Below are 23,246 nucleotides of genomic sequence, written 5' to 3' on the forward strand. Positions count from 1 at the left end.
ACAATTCTCTGACCTACAAGCAAAGAGTGAAATGACAGGATGATTGCACCCAAGGAGTTTCAAGTAGGGCAAAAGGTACTTCTATACAACTCTCGATTGAAGTTATGCCTTGAAAACTCTAATCCAAGTGGCTTGGCCCATTTGGCGTTTCTCACATTTATCCTTATGGTGTAGTAGATATCATTAATCTTGAGATAGGAAAATTTTTAAAAGTAAATGGGCATAGGTTGAAGGTCTTCCATGATGGCGAGTCTTTGGATTGCTTTGACATCGCCTACTGGTTGGACTCACCAGTTTACATCTGATAATGCACAATCGAGCAATCGACCATAAAACTTTACGCTTCCTGGAGGCAGCCAAGCTTTAAATTTACTTTCTTTCTTAGATTAGATTTCGATTCAGTAATTTTTCATTTATTATTTAGCCTAGTTCTTTTTATCATTCTTGTTTGGCCGGGATTTTTTGTGAAAAAGAGTTTATTCGAGTCTCCTATATCCTTCCTCCACTCCATTGTTTTGGGAAGTATTCTGATCCCTCGTGCTTTATTTTAATTACATTGGGGACAATGTTTGTTTTAAAAGTTGGGGGTGGGGTGTTTGGATTTTTAGGCTAATTTTTCTTATATTTTTGGTTGATTTTGGTTTTTCTTGCTGTTTTGTTCCTTGTGATGACTAGTCTATGACACACTCGTTTGAACCATTTTGTATGAGAATAGGTCGGATGAAAGGATTCATGATTTTCATGATGTTTTTGAAAATTCTGCTTAATTTTTTTTATTACATCTCCAAGCCCTTTGCATATATATCTTGACCCTGTTTGCTTGCTTAGAATTGAATTAGTGGACCATAAGTTTGTTGTCACTCCGAAAGGCCTTGGTGGTAGATATTAGTCTTTCCACTATTCAATTTAGTAATGCATACTTTGAGATGTAGTCAATTGATATCACTGTCGCCTAATATAAAAGAAATAATAATAAAAAAAAAACATATGTGTATGTATAGGGTCTACTTCTTTTGTTCTAGGTTATGATTAACCTAGGGCGGCCATGACACCCGTGGTTTCCCTTTGAGCTAAAGTATCCCAAAGGAATGAGTAAGCTTAGGCACTTTTGAAGGGAAATTGGTCCGTAGTTGGATGACTCGCATGACACCCGTGTGGGTAAGCCAAAACAAAAGTCGGTTTCCTAGATTAAGTTTCTCCTTCGTTTGAATTAAAAAAAAAAAAAAAAGAAGAAAAAACATGTAATAAGGGCTATGGATGAATAGATTTTGATCGGTCCAATTTTATGTCATTACAACTTTGAATTTATGAAAACTAATTATGGAACCTTTGAGCCAGTGCAAAGGGTAAACAAAGGGAAGATTCATAAGGCCATTATGGGCTCGCTCTTGTTCAAAATTAACTTTGTGCTTGAACATGCATAATAAATCTTAAAAAGAATTTTCAAATTGTTCTTGAAATGATGGAATTCTTTTTTATTACCTAATCGATTGTGAATTTGATTCTAGTTGACTGTTGAGGCTTGAGTAAGGAACATTTTAGTTTGACAAGCTGATTATTTTTGCATGATTTCTTGTTTTACCTTGCTCGAGGACAATCAAGAGCTAAGTTGAGGGTGTTTGATAGCACCAAAAGTGTGCTATCTTCTTCTGCTTAATTTAGGATTTTTAAGCTACTTTATATGTTTAAATCGATTGTATTGAAGGACTCGAGTGTAGGAGTAGTTGAATGAAGCGTTTGGGACAAATGGCAATAAAATGGCCAAGATAAAATCCAAATTGAGCAAATGAAGAAAGAAGGCCAAGAATTGAAATTTCCTGCCCAACCGGAGCATCGCAACGCTCGATTTGAGCATTATGCCATGCTATAAAGAGTAGCTACCCACTTCGCAAAGAACAAGGCACTGTTGCAACGCTACGATTTGAAGCGAACGATCAAAGAACAGGGTAGCGTTGCAACGCTACGACTTGGAGCAGCACGCAGAAGCAGGACAACATTGCAACGCTGTCCCCAGCTTTGCGATGCTGTGACAAATTCTATAAATAACCCATCAGTCCAAACCTAGGTTACACATACTCGATAACTCGGCTGCCACTCTGTTTCTACTTGGTTTCTGCACCTCTTTTGACCATAATTCTGAATCTTCTTCCCCTTTTAGCATTGTATTGAATTAGAAGATGATTTGTGGCTAAAGGGTAAGAACTTAGCTTGTGTTTCGTAGTTTACTTTCATTCCAATTCATTCTTGAGGCTATGTTATGTAATTCTGTGAGACTTTATGAGAATTTATCTTGAGTTTATCATTCAATTGTCTTGTATGGGATAATCAGACAAATTAGCTATGTATGTATAATTGATTGCTTTAATTGGCCCTAACTTGTAATCGTTAGATAATCGTCACCTAGAAGCAAGAGTTAAGTAAGTTTGTGAAGTTAAATTGGGATTCCAATTAAAAAGCATTACTTTCTAACTTAGATAATGCTCTCTCAAATAATTGGTTAGATGATGGAAATCAATTTTTTGGCTTAGCTTTGCATTAGATCTTAATGCCTGTTGATTGATCGATTAGTTGAGGATTCTCACTTTTCCTTTAATTAACTTGATTTTATGGACTATCGGTTAGGATTCTAAACGAGTAGGCTAAGTTGTAATTTGAATTTCTCACATATCTTTTGAATAGTCTATGATAGAATTGAAAAGGAATGAAATAAACTATAACTACCCAAGCTAAGTATTTTGTTCAATTGATATTTTTATACATTCTTTCACATTATGCAATTTGATTTTTCTTGCAATTTTAATTCACAATTTTAACAACCCCCTCCCCCGTTACTTCCTACCAGTTTCGATTTTTTTTTAGGAATCCAATTCGGCTCTCTGTGGTTCAACCCCAGACTTGCCGGTTGTACTACTAGTTAGTATAAGTAGTTTGTTTGGTGCATATAAATATCATTTGTGTAGCATGGGTTCACGGGTGATGGTGAATCCGGTAGCCTACCATTGATCTTCTTGGATGACCGACCTATGGGCTTAATCTTCTTAGTGGATTAGTATTCACACAAGGCTTTCGGAGAAACTTTTTTCGTGGAGTTGAACTTGAGTTGATGTTGATTTGATGCGATGTGATTCGATCTCTAGTACTTGATCCTCTGATTATCTCTCGATTTAATGTGTACGCTTGATATATAGAAGCAGAGCATGTGGATGTTCTTGAGCTTAGAGTCTTGGAAAAATGCTTGTATCTTCAAAGGACTTCAGTCTTCAAGTGTGGTCGGAATTCTTGTATCTTCAAAGGCATTCAGTATTTAAGTGTGGTCAGCTTCAGGAGTTTGGGCATCTTCTGATTGTTGGGAGAATTCTCTCTAGGTTCTCTAGACTGTAGAATTGTTGACCTCCCACAAATGAAGAGGACTTCTCTATTTATAGAGTTTTCAGGTGGGCCTCGTGGGCTTGGACTTGGTTGGTCCATGAGCCTGGCCTTTGGGCCTAATTAGTTAGACTTCGGCTTGGTTGATCCATGGGCCTAGCTTTTAGGCCCAATTAGTTGGTTTTGGACTTGATTTGACATTTGGATCCAATTCAGCCTATTTTTTAGCTTAGTTGGACTTTAACCCAAATAATAATATCAAATTGGGCTAAATTAATTTTATCCAATTCAACAATCATGATGAAAACACGTGGCGTCATAGAATTTGTCTTCAACTTCAATTTGGGACACATGTCAACTTCTAATTTGTCCTAAATTTGATGATTTGAAGTTTCGTCATTAATTTAGTGAATGATGTGGAAATTTGTGATTGGTCCAAAATTTCTCATTTAACACGAGCATCTTTCACCTTGTATTTCTTGTCTAATGCTTCCCACAATAGTTTTGATGCATTGTAGGCATTGCAAAAGACATGATAACTTATAGAAATACAAGTTATTATTCTTTTAAAGTTGGAATAATTAATGTCAAATAATGAGAAACACATTCCTTTTAGTAGAAAAATACATAAAATTACATATATGCGTTCAATACAAATGAAAGTATTCCTTTAAAAGAAAAATGCAATATTGACACTTGATAATGTAGGAATCACGAAATTTCACTAAGTATTGTAGAGATGCCAATGCAAAAGCATGCGTTGAGACTTATTTTATGCAAGAAAATACATTTTGCTCATGCATTTAACGTCAAATCTCAACTTGTAGTATGAGTAACCTGATAGGCAGCATCTGAATAAATCAAAATGGCAGATAGCTACAGCAGGGCATGAAAATTAATGTTATCTAATCACAAGTTACAGAACCCAGGTGCCTATAAAAGGAGACGCTACCCACCAAAAGAAGAGTTAGACACCATACATTTAGGAGTAGACAATTAAAATTTCTATATAAACTTAGTTCCTCATCCACCTGCAAGAAGAAGAGGTGCAAGATCGCCATTTCCACCGCCGATTACAGAGGTACTACCGGAGAGAGAGCTCGAGAGAGACGATCTTCCGCACGCCTTCACCCTAGTCACAATAGCAAGCACAAAAAATCAAGCCAAAAGGGAGCAAGATGTTGGGGATGATGCCCTAAACTCTCGTGTTCTATAGTTTGTAAACACATTTTTTGAACAAACGTTTGTGATGTATAATATATAATATTTTCTTCACTACTTGTCTTTGAACATTGGATATTTTATTTTCTTTACCACAAACCAATAAACTAAAATTCCTGGTTGTCGTTTGTAACTTAAGCATGTATGTGGAGACATACAAGTAGATCATGTCTTAAGTGATAACTAAAATGGTCTGTAGTATATGGATATAGGAAGGAAACCTTATCTTGGTAACGCTATGGATGCGGCCCATTTTGTAGAATAGTTATAAGTGTTGTAACTTGCTACAGATGGTCTAATCCTGATAATTCATGTGGGGACATGTGAGTAGGGGCATCCTATACAAAGAGTTTGCATAAGACCTGACCACAAAATGTTAACGTCTCGTTATATAACGTCGTTCATGACATAGACTTCACTTCACTAGGATGACCATAGGTAACATGACCTCAATCCTGAGTGAGTTGGGAACTCCTGCCTTTGAGGGTAGTCCTTTGATTTGCATGGATACGAGTGGACAGATCACCGACGCAAACCTACCACTTTGAGGATTCATCTGATTTGGGAATTGGGAACTCAGCTACACAAGATAGAATTCACTCCTTCCCCGAAGTAGAGTATGTAGATAGATTGCTCCCTTAAGGGCTGATCTCGGGGCTTGAACGATGTGGCACCACACACCTTCTCATGGCCCGAGAGGTGTTCACACATAGTAGGACTATATTGTATTGTTCATTAGAGGGATCAGTGGTACTTAAGGAATTAGATGTAACTACAGGGGCAAAATGGTAAATTGGCCTAGTTGTACTTACGAGCATCTGTGAAAGGTTATCGTACTGTTGATTGGTTATATCTGATGGACACATAAATATATCTGTGGTAAGAAGAGTTCAGCTGTCGGTCTTTAGTGGAATGCTTGGCAGTTAACGGATGGTGAATCTCGTGGCTAAAGAGTTTAGTCAGCTATTCACGTACCGTTGGAGCTTCGAGCCATAAGTCTATAAGATCCCCTTGGTAGCTCAATGAATTCAAGTTGAGAATCAGTTTTTGGGTCAGTTTGAAGTGTTCAAATTGACAAGAGGGAGTTCGATTATATATGATATGATTGAACTGGTTAATTATATATGATATGATTGACTTCATGTATGAGATACATTATTTGGATGAAAATGGATATAAATATGATTTATATCTAGTGAAGGAGAAAACACTATGGTTTATATGTGATATTAAACCATAGATTAATGAATATAATATGATTATATTTATTATTATTAATCGAACAATTATGGGATGATTGTGCTGGCTTTTTCTCCGTAACCGTATGTTAGTGGGAGGTTTCATTCAGTTCTTGTAACTGAAGAATAAAATGAAAATTGTTTTCATTTTGCAAAGAGATCACATAATTCACTCATAGAGCGTATACAGTCGATCGCATAGCAAATTGAGAGACTACACGATAGCTCAAAGTTACTACACGATCATATACACGCACACCTCTTTCTAAACGATTGCAGTTAATTTGCTAAACGATCGTCTAGCTCATTCCTAAACGATCGCGCGCTCGAGCGTTTACTAAACGATCTTCTATATGATCGAAACCTATTTACTAAACGACTGTGTACCTTCTTCTAAACGATCAAGCATTTTCTATACGATAAACCCTACCTTCTCCCACTTACTTGGTCGTTGTATATGATCTTCGTTTCCTTCTTCCCTCTACCAATCCAATAGAGCCCACACTTCCTGGATTCTCACACAGAGAATACCGAGGGTTCTAAGTAGTGGTGTCATCCCCATTGTTGTTGGTAAATGATTGGCTTGGATGTTCGTGAGTAGACGACTGGTGATTTGGTGAACGATTGGCTTAGATGTTCTAGCGAGAGTGAGAGGAGCAGTCCCTTGGAGAGAGCGAGATTTCAGTGAAGAAAGGTTCTTCAACTGGTATGTTTTCTTGTTCTCTTTATCATTTATGTTCAAAGCATGCCGGTAATTTTGTTGTATAATGCATATATGTTCTGTTAGATTGTAAATGTGTTAATTCTGTCACAATGAGTTTGGAACGATCCACTTCTACTCAGAGGTACTCTTTTATAAGAGTTATTTCACAAGATATTGACCCCGACAACTTGATACTTTCTTTTCCCTTACTTAGCATTTTCTTCCATAATTTGTTTTGATTGAACTGGGATTTTATAGAAAAACTTCATTACTATTAATTCAATCATGATTTCATCCATTTCCTCATCCTTTTACTTTCTTTCCTTCATCGTGAGTAGCTAAATCCACTGTGGGTTGGGTGGAACTAAATTTTAATTTGCTCAGTTACATGTGTATGAGTCCAACTTGCTTAATGTTTATTTAAAAGTTTTATGCTTGAATCCATCTGATCAATCAATTTAAGTAAAAATAGTTAACTGCTTGAGATAATAAATAACTATAGAACACATTAAGTAAGAACATTGAATAGCTTTAGAGATAAAGTTAATCACGTTGATCTGTTCATTTTATCCAATGCATGCATTTTAGAGATAAGATAGGTGTGGCAAATGCATCGAGAGATGTTGAACTTGAAGGAAATCGAACACGAGGATTTCCATGAGCAGCAGAAAGATCATTCCAAATTACAATCGTATATGAACTTTACAATTACAGTCATAAACAAAAACATATGGTTATGCATTAATTATAGAAATTACAGTATGATAATACATAAGATCAAGAACAAAAGCTACACACTTTTGTAGACTCATCGCTAAGCTCCTTGATCATGAACGCTCGATCACAGCAACACCCAAACGCTCGTCCACCACAACCGCTACACAACACGAACACTACACACTCGAACTCAGTGATCGCCTAGCTCACGAACACCTCGAACAACACGAACGGCCTTCACAGAACCTCGATCGTGTCGAGTTGAGTATGACATCACAAGAAGGCTACCTTGGTATTCTCGGTGTGAGAATCCAGAGGGTGGGCTCTTAACCAATCAGTAAGGCGACAACCCTTCACAGATCGCTCGTAAGTACAACTCGATCAATAACCGTTATGCCCCTGTAGTTACATCTAACTCTTTAAGTATCACTGAATCCTCTAATGAACATAAGTCATAGTCCTACTATGACTGAGTCCTCTCTTCCAAAGAGAAGTTGTGGTCACTATGTTCAAGCCCCGGAATCAGCCCTTAAGTGAGCAATCTCTCTACTTATCCCTACATCGGGAAATGAGTGGATTTCATCTTGTGTATTGAGTTCCCAACTCCCAAATCAGATAAGTCCCCAAAAAAGTAGGCATGTTGAGTTGGCAATTTGGTCACTCTCACCCATACTAATCAAAGGACCGCCCTTAAAGGCAGGAGTTCCCAAAACACTCAAGATTAAGGTCGTGTCACCTATGGTCGTTTAGGTGAGATGTAAGTCTCTAGTATCAATGACATTATATACAGAGTCTAATCATCTTGTGGTCTGGTCTTATACAAACTCTTTGTATAGGACACCCCCCCCTCACACGTCTCCACATGAATGGTCAGGATCTACCATTTGTAGTAGTTTACAACACTTGCAAACCTCTACAAAGCGGGCTCTATCTGTAGTGTCACAAGGATCAGGTATCCCACCTCAATCCTTATACTACAGACCTATTTAGGTTATCACTTAAGGCATGATCCACTTATATATCACATATACATGCTTAAGTTTACATAAGATAACCATGGAGCTTTGTTTATTGGATATGAGTAAAAGCCAAAATGAAATAACAGTTATTTTATTCATAAAACAATGTGTATCGTTACAAACAACGAGACTACGGGAGAATTAGGACACCAATCCCAACAAAACTTAAGTAAAGAATAGAAACTGGATGCATCACACATGTATACTTAGAGTTTAACAGATAGTCCTCTAAACCCTATCTCATTTCATTGATTTCATACAAGCTTGTTGTCTGTTACTGAGGAACCATCACATTGCATTCCAATGCATTATACATTCTGTCCACGCATCCCCTTTCTCCAACCTCTTTCTCTTGCGTGAACATTGTTTTAGTTTAGTTTATAACCCTAACACACATACATATACTTGAATCCTCACTACAAAAGATCATTTAACCTCCCTGCGTTAGTACTAACTAATCTCTACGTTCGATCTTGGGCTTGGCAGAAAACTTGAGCTAGGTTTATACTTGGATCTACCTCAAGGAAACTTGTACGCAACTAAGAACTTTGCATGAAATATTGAGCTCTATCACCTAACACATTGACTCAAAATAAATAAGATAGAAATAGGAGAGCGTGCAAAAAGACATTATACAAAGTGTTCTCAAGAGCACTAAGTATATAATTGCAGAATAAGACGTCTGAATACATCCATGCTTGCTTTGCAACTTCTGTTTCAGGAGTTACAACTTCTGGCAGGGCAATTGGGCAATCTTCCTTCAAAATATGAGCAAGTTCAGTGTGGTAAGATAGAAGATCATCTTTTGTTGTCATCTCTTGAAATTATCTCCCTTGAACTTCTTTGGTTTTTCAGCATGAGGTTTGACAATGGGCGATCCAGTGATGGTAGAATTAATGACATTGGTGGAGGAATTTGTAGCCATCAGTTCAAATATACTAATTATCTTCATATTGTTGGGGAAAATGGTATATATAGAACTGAATATACTAGCAAACTGATTACACCTCAATTACTAGAAACAAAATACTCAATGTAAAATATCCAGACTCAAACAAAAGTCGGATGGTGTATAGATATAAAAATAATCAAAGACTTGAAAGGACTTCAAAACCTTAGGAGACTCAAAACCTAGTCGAGACACGCTTCTGGTAAGCACTATCTTGAAGACAATTATTTGCTCTACACTGGCTACAAGCAGACTATAGCGATCGTCTTAGCATGATACAATGACTAACTCCAGTAGAACTGTAACCTCGAACTACTCGGATCTGGCAGAGTACTCTTTAATTTGGAATGAGATGGTACGAATGAAGAACCAAGTTGCTATTTATAGGCTAACAACTTGGTAACTCTCCAAATTACAAAATAAAATCAAATAAATACAAAAATTGAAACATTTGTCAAAGAGTTATAAAAAAGTTGTTACTTCACAAAAATCAAACATAACTCATTCAAATTAAAAATTTACAAATTTAACTTTCATACATATTAAATTTGTACATGAAACATCATTTTAATTTGATGTTTCAATTCAATTAGAAAGTTTCTAAACGATGAATTTAATCAACACAATTAAATTTATTTTATTTTTTAAATTTTCATCAAACTTTCACTTTCTTTCACTATATATATCCAACATAATTTTGACTAATATGTTTATGTTTATGACAATCTCTCTTCTCTAATATAAACGTAATTACCATGAATGTGAGTTTTTTTTTTTTACTTTTTGTTTTCTTTTTTTCTCGGTTCTTCTTTCCACATTCTCTATAATACTGTAAATGCTGCTGAAGTTGGAGAAATAAAGGTAATTACCACAAATGCGTGTGCTTTTTTGCCTTTTATTTTCTTTCTTTCTTTTTCTTTTTGGTTCTTCCTTCTACGTTCTCAATAATATCGTAAGTGTTTTTTTATGGGCTATATTTTGATTCATATGTTTGTCTTTATTATTTTTTTAACCCGATATGTTTGTGTTTATCATTACTATGGAATATTGAAAAGAGAATGGAGAGAAAAATAGGAAAAATAAATGAAGAGGTAAGAGGGAGATATAGAGGGAGGAGTTGAGAAAATGAGGAAAGAATGAAATATGGAGGGATGTGTTAGCAAATGGAGAGATATTCTCTTCTAATTTTAATAGCAAACCATATATTATTTTCCTCACATTGTTAATTCAACTATTATATTCATTCTAGGTAAGTTTTTTTTTTTTTTTCTTTAGTTCTTCTCCAAGAAAATCAATGTTTTAACTTTCTGAACAAAAAAAGAAAAAAGCATGTGTCATTTGATTGTATACATTTACATTTTTTTTTTTCTAAATCAATGAAAAGAATACGTTGAAGAGATATAGGGAAAAAACAGTTAGTTGGAGTTGGCAATATTAGGGAATGAATAGAAATAGAAAGAACTTAATGAGAATATAATCTTCCTTAATTTTAGTTTTTACAATTTAATTATGATTCAATTATATTATACTCACTATTCCTTCATTTTCAAAAAAAAAAAATATTTGAATAATTTTAAAATATAATAAAACTGAGTTTAATAATAGGAAAATTCTTATAAATAGAAATTTTCCAAAAAAATTTACGCTTTATATGACAAAGTTCTAAAAATGTTCGTATTTTTGTAACTTTTTGTTATAAATTGTAAATATGTTTAAATATTGTTTATATTTAAAAAGACCTTTTATAAAAATATAAACAATATTCGTTAAAAAATAATAAGAATAAGGATAATATTTTTTAAAAAAATAAAAAGATTAGAATATAAATTATAAAAATAGGATTTCATATAATTTGAGAAGAAAAACAAGTTTACTGTATTTCTTTGTTAAATAATTTTATAAATTTAAAATCTATCTTTAAATTTTTTTTTTAAAAAAAAAAAGTTTATATAATTTCACAAATAAAAACGTTTAATAAACGCGCGAAGGTTCGAACCTCTTTCTCGCTTCCTTTCTCCGGGAAGTAACGGCCGCCACCGAATTATCTGAAGATGTGGAAGATTCTGATTATGTTCTTCCAGAGGAAATAGGGGAGAATTCAATCACTACGACTTCAACAGCAAGAAAGTAAAATCTTCGCTATCGACCCGTTCGTCAGTAATTTATCATATATCAGCAATGGCTATACCTAAAAATTAATTTAAAGCTTTACTTCTAAAGTTAAAGATGATAATTTCTCTTTGTTGTTTTGCTTTTTGGATCACTATTGGCCTACCAATAGCTTAATTTAATTTGCTTGTACTGTACAGTTTCTTATACAGAATCCTCGAAAAAGGAGTAATGACATAAATAAGTTTGATCAACTGTGATTTGTTGTTTAATTTTCTTTTTATGTTCTGATTATGTTCTTCTGAATGTCAGTCAAACTGAAGGGCCAGCATACAAGGTGCAGACATTATCACAGAAGTTTTCCGTGGTAGAGTCCACTCCACCCAAAAACCTTTCTTTAATAGCATTAGCTTAGTTTATGTAGATGTTGTTTATACGATAAGCTTGTCCTTTGTCAAAAAGAGAACTACAAATACACTGGTCTACAATCAGTATCAATGGATTTTTTTACAGCATCCATCACCACCTGTGTCTTCCTGCTTATCTGTGGCCACTTGCTATCAGGACAAGACCCTCTTGTTCTTATGGCCTGTACAAGCCTTGAGAACTCTGCAATCATCAGAGCCTCTTGTGGTAGCTCATTGACCACCTCAATTTCCTCTGGTTTTGTGTTCCATCCAATATGGAGTTCTGCAAACTTTGCTCCTGAGGTGATATCAAATGATGCCGAAGTCTCTTGGTAAGGGATGATGAAGTCGTAAACATTCACCGATCCATGGGTACCAGATATGGTTATGTCCATGGAGGTATGAGATAGGAAAGAACAATGAATTGTTGCAGATGTTTCGTTTGATGATTTGCCCCAATGAAGGGTGGCTGTGCAGGACAAGATAACACCCGCTTTGTTCTTGGTAACATCTGGTAGCGCACGGACTTGTATTGGCAATTCATAGTCCTTTGCCCACAAGAGGGCTCCAATGCAGTACCAGGCCAAGTCTCCCAATGCACCCAAAGCATCCAGGTCCGATTTTACTCTTATATTTTCCTCAAGAAACTGTTTTGTTCCTGATGTTGTTGATGTGCTGTGAATCTTGAAATTGCAAACAGATACAATACTTGTCACTTGCAGCAGCATTTAGAGGTTTTTCTGGCTAAAATAATGTTATTACATGAATGGTTCAACTTCTACCAAACTTCAATTACCTTGTTAATTTTTCAGCTTTGGTTCTAACTAGTTCCTACTATTATTAACATTATAATTCAAGCGTTTTCGTGACATGCTAATTGAACATAAAAATGATGGTTTAACTTGATTTGACGGGGAAAACAGGTAGATGGGTCAAAAAGTTCGTTAGGATAGTTGGTCAGCTCTATTGTGTTACTTGCCATATCCTGCCAAATCATTATTTTTTATTCTAACCAAGATGCAATATCAACAGGGTTACTTACTAGAACCAAAATCTAAAGTTTAATAAAAACAAGTTCCAAGTTCTGAGTTTATAATTTAGCCTCATGTAATTATTTGAGGAGTAGTTTAAGCCAAGATTTTGAAGTTGGGAAAAGATCTTACATAGTTAACATGGCCAAAAAGCTTAGGATCAGAGATAATCTCTTTCACTTTAGCAGTTCTAGGGTGATGCAGCCACATAGATCCATCCATGAACTGCACACCGTTCGACTCACAGGCATCAAGAATCTGATCAAGCTCTTCAACGTCCAGCGCCGTAGGTTTCTCCAAGAGAATGTGCTTCTTCTTCTCAGCAGCCAAAATTGCCCACCGCCGGTGAAGGCTGGTCGGCAGTGGCATGTAGACGGCATCCACACAAGGGTCATCAAGAATCTGATGGTAGCTTCCGTACACCTTGACAGTTTCTGGCAAGCCATTGACAGCGGCAAAGTTCAAGGCTTTGTCAAGTGATCGGCTGGCAATAGCGGAGACGGCGGAGTTGGGTGCTGAGTTTATGGCTCTAGCCACTTTTCTGGCAATCTCAGCGCAGCCAACAATGCCGAAACGGATCAGGTTCTCGGCCATTTGTGGTTCCCGCCGGTGACTGATGAGCTGGGAAAGGTGTGAAGAAATGGAAGGATTACAGCGCTGACTATGGAAGAAAGAAGATGACGTTATTTTGGGCTATGAATTTGTGGATGGTGATATGCATGGTGGCTGTGTGTGATTGGTTAAAGGGAAGGATAAAAGCTGATAATGCAATATGGATTTATATGGTTGAGATTCCATGCTTGCTGTTTTTCTTATCACCCTTCTTTTTAGTTATGAGATTTAGACACTTGTCTTCCTTTTATCATTTTGTAGGCTTGAATTCTTGTCTACAACACAATCATCCCCATGAAAGTCTATCATATTGGTTGGACTTGAAATACTTCAGATTTTTCAGAAAACAATCCCATTCTGCTAGGAATCTCGTATTGAATTTTATTAATTTACTTGAGTTCCTCCATCACTGTCTCTCTATCCTAGAAAGGAAAGGGTAGCTTTCAGCTTTTATAACATTTCTTATAATATCTTTTACACTTCTTTTTGTAGTTAGGACTTAGTTTAGATATGACTTTTCAAAAATAAGACGAGCAATTCGAATACCATTCGTAGGAAAGACTTAACTTTTTTCCTTGTTCATATTTCATGTTGATTGATCAAATATGAAAAGCAACTAAATCATTAACTATCTATTGTTTTCTTAAAAAAAAAAAAAAAAAAAAAAAAAAGAAAAGAAAAAAGCCAAAATATGGAATCTAAAAGTATGTCTCAACCAGATTTTGTCTTGGGAAAAATTCTCCCACAACCAAATATGGTTTATATGATTTTAACACTTACACTTACATCGCCCTCTCTCTCACCATCACTTACATAACTATTACAAAATAAAAAATACTTAAAATGCATTTCAGATTACACCTATCTTTGTGCATCCTAGCAAACTATAAGTTGTCACACGATAAATTCTTCAAGTATTGCTCTTACAAAATATCTCAATCTCTACATATAACACATTTTTTCCTTTTTCTTCTTGGCTCCATACCTCTCTCACACACAAATTTTTTCCTTTTTCTTCTTGGCTCCATACCTCTCTCACACACAAAGGAGAGGGAGAGGGAGATTGAGAGAGAGAGAGAGAGAGAGATTTACAAAGATGAAAAAAGGGGCTATCAAAGCATTAAACTAAATCACTATATGTCGTCGTCTTCTTCTTCCCTCAAACTAAAACCTCTTTCATTTGTGTATCTCTATTATCTATATATGGCATCAGCAACATTACCCCACTCACCAAGATTAGAAACTCAGTCAACAGAGATTTCAGAAAAAAAAAAAAAAAAGAGCTTTTTAATTGAAGAGAGACCAAATTTAGTCTTTTTTCACATCCCACTCTGCTCTGCCTAATCTGAACTCCAAGCTTGGTTTCTTGCATTCCAAACTATATCTCTTCATTGCACCTGAATCACATTCCTGTCATATATAGTTTATTCAAATTCTCTTCCATCTTCTTAATACTCTTCCCTCACTAGTTTCAACCTTAATAATACAACAATGAACATGCTTTTATTCCATCATAATTAACTTAAAAGTATTCTACTGGTGATTTTGATTGATCTTTCTAGAAAAAAAAGAGAAAACAAACTTATGAACATACAAAACATTTGATGTGGTACCTGAATTTGGTGCATGGATTTTTGTTGTGTAGACAAAGTTGGTCTAGTGACATCCATTTCATTAGAGTTTGTATGTGGCCAAACATCTCTGCCAAAATGAAATAAGCCTCAATAACATCAGAATATAATATATAGTTCGAGAGCGTCCATTAATCATATTGAATATTATTATTATTATTGGAAAGCAAATTCATTTCTTAAACAATTTCTTCAAGTTTATTCATCTTCAACCAGAAAATTGAAGTGGATCCTCTGGAGATACAGGAAATGAGGATGAAGAAACAGAGTTTCTCCCAGCCTTCATACCATGTTTACCACAACCACATGATTTTCTCCCTTCGACAAATGAAATCGAATCGAACCTGAAATGGTGCATTGTCAACCACTTTTTGGATGGTTTTTTGGCTCAATGACTGCATCCGGTTGCTTTGATATGGTACGGATGCGGTTGTTGAGCCAAAAAGTCATCATACAAGCTTGATCTACAAAGCAACATTCCCCCGAATTGAATTCTCGTGGGTTATGGGATACCGGTTCTATTTGTTGAGGGAAGAATCGCACCTGAAATGGTGCATTGTAGATCACTTTGGATGACTTTTTGGCTCAAGGACCACACATCCGTTGCTTTGATGTATCAAGATCAACAACACCAAAGCAACGGATGCGGTTGTTGAGCCGAAAAGCCATCCTGCAAACACTTTATCTACGATGCATTAGTTGATTCTACGAGGATTTGGGGTTCCAGTTCTATTTATGGTTCTATTTGTGGCCTATAAGTGCTTGCATCTTCAATCATGTTTAGAATGACTTTCTAAGCTAGAAGAATGGAATTTTAAACCAATCAAAAGGGATCAAGAAGATCTTGTGTGTGTAATTCCTCATTGCTTTCTTTTATTTTATTTTTTTCTTTTTTCTTTTTTCTTCTTAATTTCACAATAAGAACAATAGATGAGAGAGAAAAGAAAATAACCATATTTGAATGCATCCTAAGATGTATCTATCTTTTGCATCTCCACTTTCATCACACAAAAAAAAAAATTAATTAAAATATTTTAAGAAAGATGTAAGTTTAATTTGTCACGTGGCAAACTATCATTGTAATTACTTTCATATAATAGATTTCTTTCTAGTATGTCGTAATATTATATATATATATATATATATATATTAAAATTTGAAGTAATCCATGTAAATTAGTTTGGTTTTTTTTTTTTTCATTTTTAAATTATTTTTTGCTTAGGTATAATTTAATAATTTTCAAGATTTAGTTTTGTTTACATCAAACTCGAGCTTATTCAATAATAGATTTTATTATTTATTATTACTTTCAATAATGTACTAAACAAATTTATTTTTTATACAATAATCTTCTTCCTAACCAACTTTACAAAATTTCAGCTAAATTCCAAAATCTTTTAAGATAGAGGTTTTTGGGTCGTATTTGTTAAAACAATTTAACATACACACACAAAAATAAAATAAAACATTTATAATTTTTAAAACAATAAAACATTAAACAAAATCGTTGTCAAACTAAAACCTAATTTATGATATAATTACATCAATATCATTCAAATTGATATCAATTTAAGATTTCATAAGAAAAAAAAGTATATATATATATATATATATATATATATATGGTAGCTAAACCAATATCCAGGTTTCCATTCTATCCAATATAATTTCTCTTCACATTGACAATCATAATCACATTACCAAAAGAGGAAAAAAAATAAATAAAAACCCTAACTAAACATAACTAGCCCAGTTACCCTAGAAATCAAATTACATCTATAGTAACCTAAAATTTGACCACATCCCCAAAGCGATCAATTAATACCCTCAATATCCAAAATCAGCCCTCTTAACACATTCTAAAGCATTAGCTCACAACATTATTGCAACAGCCAAATTCTCAATCAAAACAAATAAAACAAAACACTTTCTCAAACATATTCTTAGGGCTTTCTTCTAAATAACAAAAAAAGGACCTAGGAGTGTGTTAGGAAATCAACTAATAAAGAATGCGATAAAACAATGTAAACAATAAAACAAATCGATCGATACAAAGATTTACGTGGTTAATTAATAGTGTTAGTTAAGAGAGCAATTTATTATTAGAGAAAAATATCACAAATACACAGATTGTAGAAGACGCTTTTAGGTTAGAGAGTTTATATATAGTACACCTTTCTAATTAAATCCTAGGCCAAACCTATAAATTAATGCATAAACAAATACAAATTAATACAAATTAGGTTTGTTTGCTTGATACTAAGCAAAATTGGTCATTTAGAACGTCAGATAATAGATTCAAGGTATATTTCAGGATTAATTTACACATTATAGATATTATGATTAAAAATTATTGATTTTTTTTTTTTTAAGAGAGCACATTCCAATGAGGGAAAACTTTATATTTGAAAAATTCGTGAAAGCAAAAACATATATAAAGCACCATACTTTTAAGAGAGAGAGAGAGAAATGTTAAAATGAATCTAACTAACCTTGAAGAATTAGACCAAAGTGTGGAGCAGCCAAATTCCAAATCCGGCGGCGGCTGGCTGGACCGGTCGAGCGGAGCTCTTTGATCGGAAAATTGCTTGTAGCCATGATCCGCTCTGGTCGTGCCCATTGTAGGAGATACATCGTCCTCTCCCGAACCATCCGATTGGCCTTCATTAGCAAAACAACAAATCAAATGGCTCAATAGTATTTAAGTAGTATACGAGATTCAAACTTTTAACTTTTTGAAATTGAGTTTAATAAATTTAAAAATTTGAATGGAGAGAAAATCGATAGATATGGTTATTCTTCTAATAATAAGAGTTTGAAAATAAGAGATTTAATGAGAAACAAAGTTATATTTTATGTTTTTGTTTATTTTAATGTGTACTGTTTAGTAGCCGACGTTTTAGAATCTAATAATGTTGATGTTGTTTTGATATTTTTTTTCAATCAAACAAATATCAATTTAAAAAACTAACCCACCAAACAATAGTCAAATAATTCAATTCAACGCTTTTAAAAATAAGAAATTGAATCTTGATAAGATACCAAACTTGTCCTAAGTTTTTAAAAAAACTGTATTTGTTTGATACTAATAAAACAAATTTAAGTTGTATTTTATATTTTCTTAATACTAATTTAATTTGGATATGTATTTCGTAGTACAATTAAAGTTGAGAGATTTGAACCATAGACCTTGTGGTTACTCAAACACTAGTGTATCTATTGAACTTCGATCGATTTAACAATTTTAAATATATATTTTGATAACATATTTAGAATATCTCAAACGACTAAATACCATGTAACTGCCAAATTTTTCAAAGGTTCATTTCTAATTCACAGAACCCGACTATCATTTAATAAACCTATCAAATAGAAATGTAACCAATCTACTTGTTTAATGAATTTGAAAACAAAAAAACAATTGAATATATATATATATTCAAAGATATTGGGAGAAAAAGAGTGAAAAACTCATATCACTTTTGAATTATGCATGAATTGTCTTTAAAAAATTGGTTAGATCAACTAATTTCTTCCCTTAAATCTAAGTTGTATTAAGAAATCGAACCGAACCGAAACTCACAAAAGTTCAACTAACATTTCATGCGCCTTACGCCTTTACCAGATTTTTGAAGTTTGAAATTAAAAAAAAAAAAAAAAAAAGACATTATTATTATTATTATTTATTTATTTATTTTTCTAAAAAAGAAAAAAGAAGAGCCAAGCAATACGAATTACCTGAGGAAGCTGCAGGTTTGTCAGTAGTCTTAACAGTTCGATACATCTGCAAGAAAAAGAAAAAAAAATAAAGGAAAGAAAAACTCATCGGGAAGCCATCTCATTTATATCATCACAAAATTTCAAAATACCAAACGCATAACAAAACAAATTTCACAATATAATATTAATAGAATAAGGATCAAAACATGAAAGTCCAAATTTCAATTCTATGAATACAACAATATTAAAATATTATTGTAAGTTGTATTTACTCTCCAATTAAATTGAGGTATAGTTCATGTCAATTCATTAGTATATATTTTAAAAATATCAAAGCTATCAACTAGTTTTTTTTAAAGAGATATCAAAATTTTTATCGATAGAAAAAATACCAAATTACTTAAAAAAAATATTGATAGAATTCTATGATGACTAAATTTTATTATTTTGTAAAAATAATTTTTCTTATTTTTCTAATTTTAAAATAGTCAAAACGTTGGATTAATAGTTTTATCAATATGTATGTGATTTTTCTCTTTCTTCTGTGAGTTGTGGGCTCTCTGGGACTGTCTATGTTTCTTCATAAGTCACGAGGAGTTATTTATATTTGAATCCAAGTTTATATTATTTTGTAATGATGACAACTTTTTTTTTCCTTTCTCTCTCATTCTCTATTTTCGAGAAAAAGAGAGAGAGAAATGAAGAATTTGGGGTTATGAAGAAAAAAAAGAAAATTCAGACTGATTGATAACCATTCATTAAGGCACATACATTCATTCATTCACTCACTCACTTACTGCTCTTTCATTCATTCAATCACTGACCATATACGAGAGACACATTACCAATCAAAAAAACAGAAAAAGAAAAAGAAAAAAGAGGGTTTTTAGAGATGATTAATTACCTGTAAATGGCTTTTGACATGAGCTAGTGTTAGATCCTTAACATCCATCAGCTCAAGAACTGACTTTGGTGTTGCTCCTGCAAAATGAAACCCGGGTTTTTTTCGGTTTTCAAAATTGTTAAACATGTGTAAGTCTATAATGTTTTATGTTTATTCCGATTCGGAATCAGATCCCTACTAATTTTATTTTTTTTAAAAGTTAATTTAGTACATTTTTTCAATTATACCCTGTTGTAAGTAACTAATGTGGGAAGCTTACATTCCACCATGAATAACCAATAAAAAAAAAATTAGAAGAATTAGGCCATTAAAAGAGTAAATTTCCTAATTCCATCTCCACCAAAATTTCAAGAAATCAATAAAATGATTTGAAAATTTTGAACTTCTATCTTCAATTTCTTCAAATTTCTGCTTAACTCACCCGATCGACGAAAACCCGAAAAGGGTATAATTGAAAAATGGTAAGAAAACTAAATCGAACTATTTCTTTCAAATTTATGCTAACTCGCCCGATGAACGAAAACACGAAAAGGGTATAATTGAAAAATGGTAAGAAGACTTAAACCGAACCATTTCCTTCAAATTTCTGCTAACTCACTCGACGAAAATGCGAAAAGAGTCTAATTGAAAAATGGTAAGAAAACTAAATCGAACGATTTCCTTTTAAGTTTATGCTAACTCACTTGACAGACGAAAATGCAAAAAGAGTATAATTGAAAAATGATAAGAAGTCTTAAACCGATCCATTTCCTTCAAATTTCTGCTAACTCACCCGAAAAATGGAAACACGAAAAGGGTCTAATTGAAAAATGGTAAGAAGACTAAATCGAACCATTTCAAATAAATAAAGACCGAATCAAAGAAAAATATAGAAGAAAAAGGTTAGTATTCATTGTTTACTTTCATGGCCACCGAGATGTTCGACAGCATGAACGAAGCGAGCATGTAAGGAAGTAGTCCATCTCATTCTAGGAGCTCTCATGCTTCGTTTTGCAGGAAGCTTCTGCAAAAATCTGGATCTCATCATCATCATCCCATGAGAACAAACATCAGAAGAAGAAGAAGCTGCATTACTACTATTATTACTATTAGTATTATTATTATTCAAACATTTAATTGCTTCTACAGAAACAACCCCATTGTTGAACCTCGCTGAACAATTATTATTAATATTATTTCCTCCAACTGATCCGCCACCTCGATGATGATGATGATAACCCATTTCAACGACTCCTCCTACGGCGCCGCCGTTCATGCTCGTGTTCGAGTAATTTGGGAAGAAGCAAGCTGATGGAAATTGGTGAAAATAATGGTGATCTTTTTGATCCACACCCAAAAATGGAAATGGACGGTTGTGATACACCGGAATCCCTTTGATCGGTCGTAAACCACCGTCCGTTGATACATCGAACATCGAAAGGCCCCGGACATGCGGGAGCGGTAGCGGTGGATGCAGTGTTGCTCCACCGAACGAATTATTGTTGTTAATGTTGTTGGTTCCTAGAGAGAGCTCGGTTTGAGTTCGAGGGTCATTTAAAATATTATTTTGGAATTGGGAGTTTCTTTGAATCAAAAGATCAAAACTTTTTTCTGAAAACCCATGGCTAAGGGTTCTAATTGAAGAATAAGAAGAAGAAGAAGAGGAGGAGGAGGAGGAAGAAGAAGAAGAAGAAGAAGAAGAAGAAGCATTTGGAGGGCTGATTTGAAGAGAGAGATCAGGAAGTGGGGTTGAAGAAGGTTCAATAAAAATACCTTCTAAGGGCATCTTTTTTTTTTTCTCCTTAGCCTCTCTTGTTCTTGTTCTTGCTTTAACAAACTTATAGCAGCTTTCTTTTTCTTGCTAACTTGATGATGAAGGAAATGAAAAGAAAGATGGGAAAAAGAGAAGAGAAGATGGGGTATTGAATTTTGAAAAAGGGAAAAATTAAAGGTGGAAGCTTTGGATCTTCAATGGGGAAGCTAATTTCAAGATTTGATTTTTTTTCATGGGGGATGGGGAAAGATAGGTTTTTTGTTGGAATCTGATAAAACCCAGATGGGAAAACTCAGAAAAACTTGCAAAAAACAAACCCAGAAACCCAAAATAAAGAGAAAAATGGTGTAGAGAGAGAAAGAAGATAGGGGAGAGAAAATGGAAAAAGAAGATGAAAAAAGAGAGAGATGGGATTTTTGGATTTGGGTTTTGAGTATTATGGTGTATCTCTCGAGAGCATATCTCAGAAAATGACACTGAAGAAGAAAGGAAGGAAGGAAGAAGAAGAAAGTAGAGCAAAAGGTTTCTCTCTCTTCTTACACTCTCTCTCTAGTCAAAATAGAGAAATAAAAAATTATAAAACAAAGTTATATTTTGGTATTTTTTTTGTTCTAAACTATGTATATAGACGATGATTCGAATCTCTGATCTTTTGATTGAATATATATGTCTCGAGCAATTAAACTATATATATATTTAGGTACAATCTAATTTTGATTCTTAAACAAGTAAGTTCGTTACATTTAATCTTGAATTATAAACATTTAATTCCTAAACTTTTAGTCATTTTGTCCTAGGACTTTCTCTCAATGTCATAGGTATTTCCAACGGACATTGTTTGTTTCTTGACAACTAGAAGAGAGAAAATGTAGAAAGTGAAAAAAGATGATAATTATTTTTTCTATCAAAATTTTAATGGGGTCGCTTTTTCTTTTCCTTTTTAGTACAATAGCTCCAAAAATGGGAGAAAAATATTCGATCTCTAAAAAAAAAAGATCATATCAATTACTGTTTAACTAGTTCACTTTAGATATTTGAAAGATTACAATGATAGGTATGTTTTATTTTACATCATCCTAACTAGTTCATGTGGCTTCAATATATGTCACATTAGTACATTAATACACAACCTTAAAAGTCTAAAATAACACATTTTGTTTTTTTTTTAATAAAAAAATATATATTATACAAAGATAAAATCAATAAAATTGTTTTTTAAACTTCAATGATTAAGATATACATTATTTTGGATTACATACTTCAAGTCTCATCTCTTTTTAGTCATGGTACTATCAAATGTCTGGTTCTTAGAATTTCTAATAAAACTTAAAATCTAATCCACTTTTATCTTTTCACTTCAAATTTTGAAACATTATTTACGTTATGACTAAACATGTAAATTATCATTATTATTATCATCTAACTAATTTCTATAAAAAAATCAAATATAAATTTACAACAATAATAACTAATTTTAACATATCTTTACACATTCCACTCTAACCTTATGCAAAATAATAATAATAATAATAATAAATAATAATAATAATAAAAAAAAAAAAAGAAAAAAGAAAAATTTATCATGTGACAAACTATGATTAAACAATTGAGTGAGATACACAAACATGAATAAAACTTATGATACACCTAAGTATTTTTATATAAATATTAAATTTGAACATTTGAAAGTATACAAACAAAAGTGAAATGTGAACTAACGTACCGAAACTAAAAGGAAATTTTTTTAAAATGAAAAAATTGTTTAAAATATTTTTGAATATAGCAAACTGTCACAGTCTATCAGTGATAGTTATTGATAGATGTCTATCGGTATCTATTGGTATCTATAGTGATAAATGATAGTAG

The 23,246-nt window shown here is 33.4% G+C and overlaps 2 protein-coding genes and 1 long non-coding RNA gene across 6 annotated transcripts; 1 reads left to right on the forward strand and 2 right to left on the reverse strand.

Moving 5' to 3' along the window:
• The first annotated feature begins 11,201 nt into the window (after positions 1-11,201).
• LOC150038439 (uncharacterized) lies at positions 11,202-13,425 on the forward strand. Its single transcript, XR_016524124.1, has 2 exons — positions 11,202-11,340; positions 11,635-13,425. It is a non-coding gene; the product is annotated as an uncharacterized LOC150038439 (long non-coding RNA).
• Positions 11,681-13,354, reverse strand: LOC120080522 (putative oxidoreductase At4g09670). The gene is made up of 2 exons (XM_090306353.1): positions 12,893-13,354; positions 11,681-12,412 (listed from the first exon to the last, which is right to left on the reverse strand). Exons 1-2 carry the CDS (start codon positions 13,352-13,354, stop codon positions 11,789-11,791), a joined length of 1,086 nt encoding a protein of 361 aa, XP_090162479.1. The 3' UTR covers positions 11,681-11,788.
• LOC150038440 (transcription repressor KAN1-like) lies at positions 12,768-21,922 on the reverse strand. Of its 4 annotated transcripts, none has more exons than XM_039035218.2 (6): positions 20,528-21,922; positions 19,628-19,704; positions 18,742-18,787; positions 17,496-17,664; positions 14,986-15,073; positions 12,768-13,421 (listed from the first exon to the last, which is right to left on the reverse strand). In XM_039035218.2, the coding sequence occupies exons 1-6, from the start codon at positions 21,390-21,392 to the stop codon at positions 13,410-13,412; spliced, it is 1,257 nt and encodes a 418-aa protein (XP_038891146.2). In that variant the 5' UTR covers positions 21,393-21,922; the 3' UTR covers positions 12,768-13,409. The 4 variants fall into 4 exon arrangements, with proteins under 4 accessions (XP_038891146.2, XP_090162469.1, XP_090162475.1 ...); XM_090306343.1 differs by lacking the exon at positions 12,768-13,421 and adding an exon at positions 13,428-13,794; XM_090306349.1 differs by lacking the exon at positions 12,768-13,421 and adding an exon at positions 14,065-14,769.
• Positions 21,923-23,246: the final 1,324 nt, after the last annotated feature.

The sequence above is a fragment of the Benincasa hispida genome, chromosome 1 (genome assembly GCF_027475165.1).
Source record: "Benincasa hispida cultivar pf3 chromosome 1, pf3_genome.v1.1, whole genome shotgun sequence".
In the NCBI taxonomy this organism is placed as follows: Eukaryota; Viridiplantae; Streptophyta; class Magnoliopsida; order Cucurbitales; family Cucurbitaceae; genus Benincasa; species Benincasa hispida.

Coding starts and splice junctions, on each gene's coding strand:
- LOC120080522 (XM_090306353.1), bottom strand. CDS start 13,354: ATGGCCGAGAACCTGATCCGTTTCGGCATTGTTGGCTGCGCTGAGATT. Junction 12,413..12,892: donor TTTTTGGCCATGTTAACTAT/GTAAGATCTTTT, acceptor TGCAATTTCAAG/ATTCACAGCACATCAACAAC.
- LOC150038440 (XM_090306341.1), bottom strand. CDS start 21,392: ATGCCCTTAGAAGGTATTTTTATTGAACCTTCTTCAACCCCACTTCCT. Junction 17,665..18,741: donor CAAACCTGCAGCTTCCTCAG/GTAATTCGTATT, acceptor TTGCTAATGAAG/GCCAATCGGATGGTTCGGGA. Junction 15,074..17,495: donor CTTTGGTCTAATTCTTCAAG/GTTAGTTAGATT, acceptor TCATTTTGGCAG/AGATGTTTGGCCACATACAA.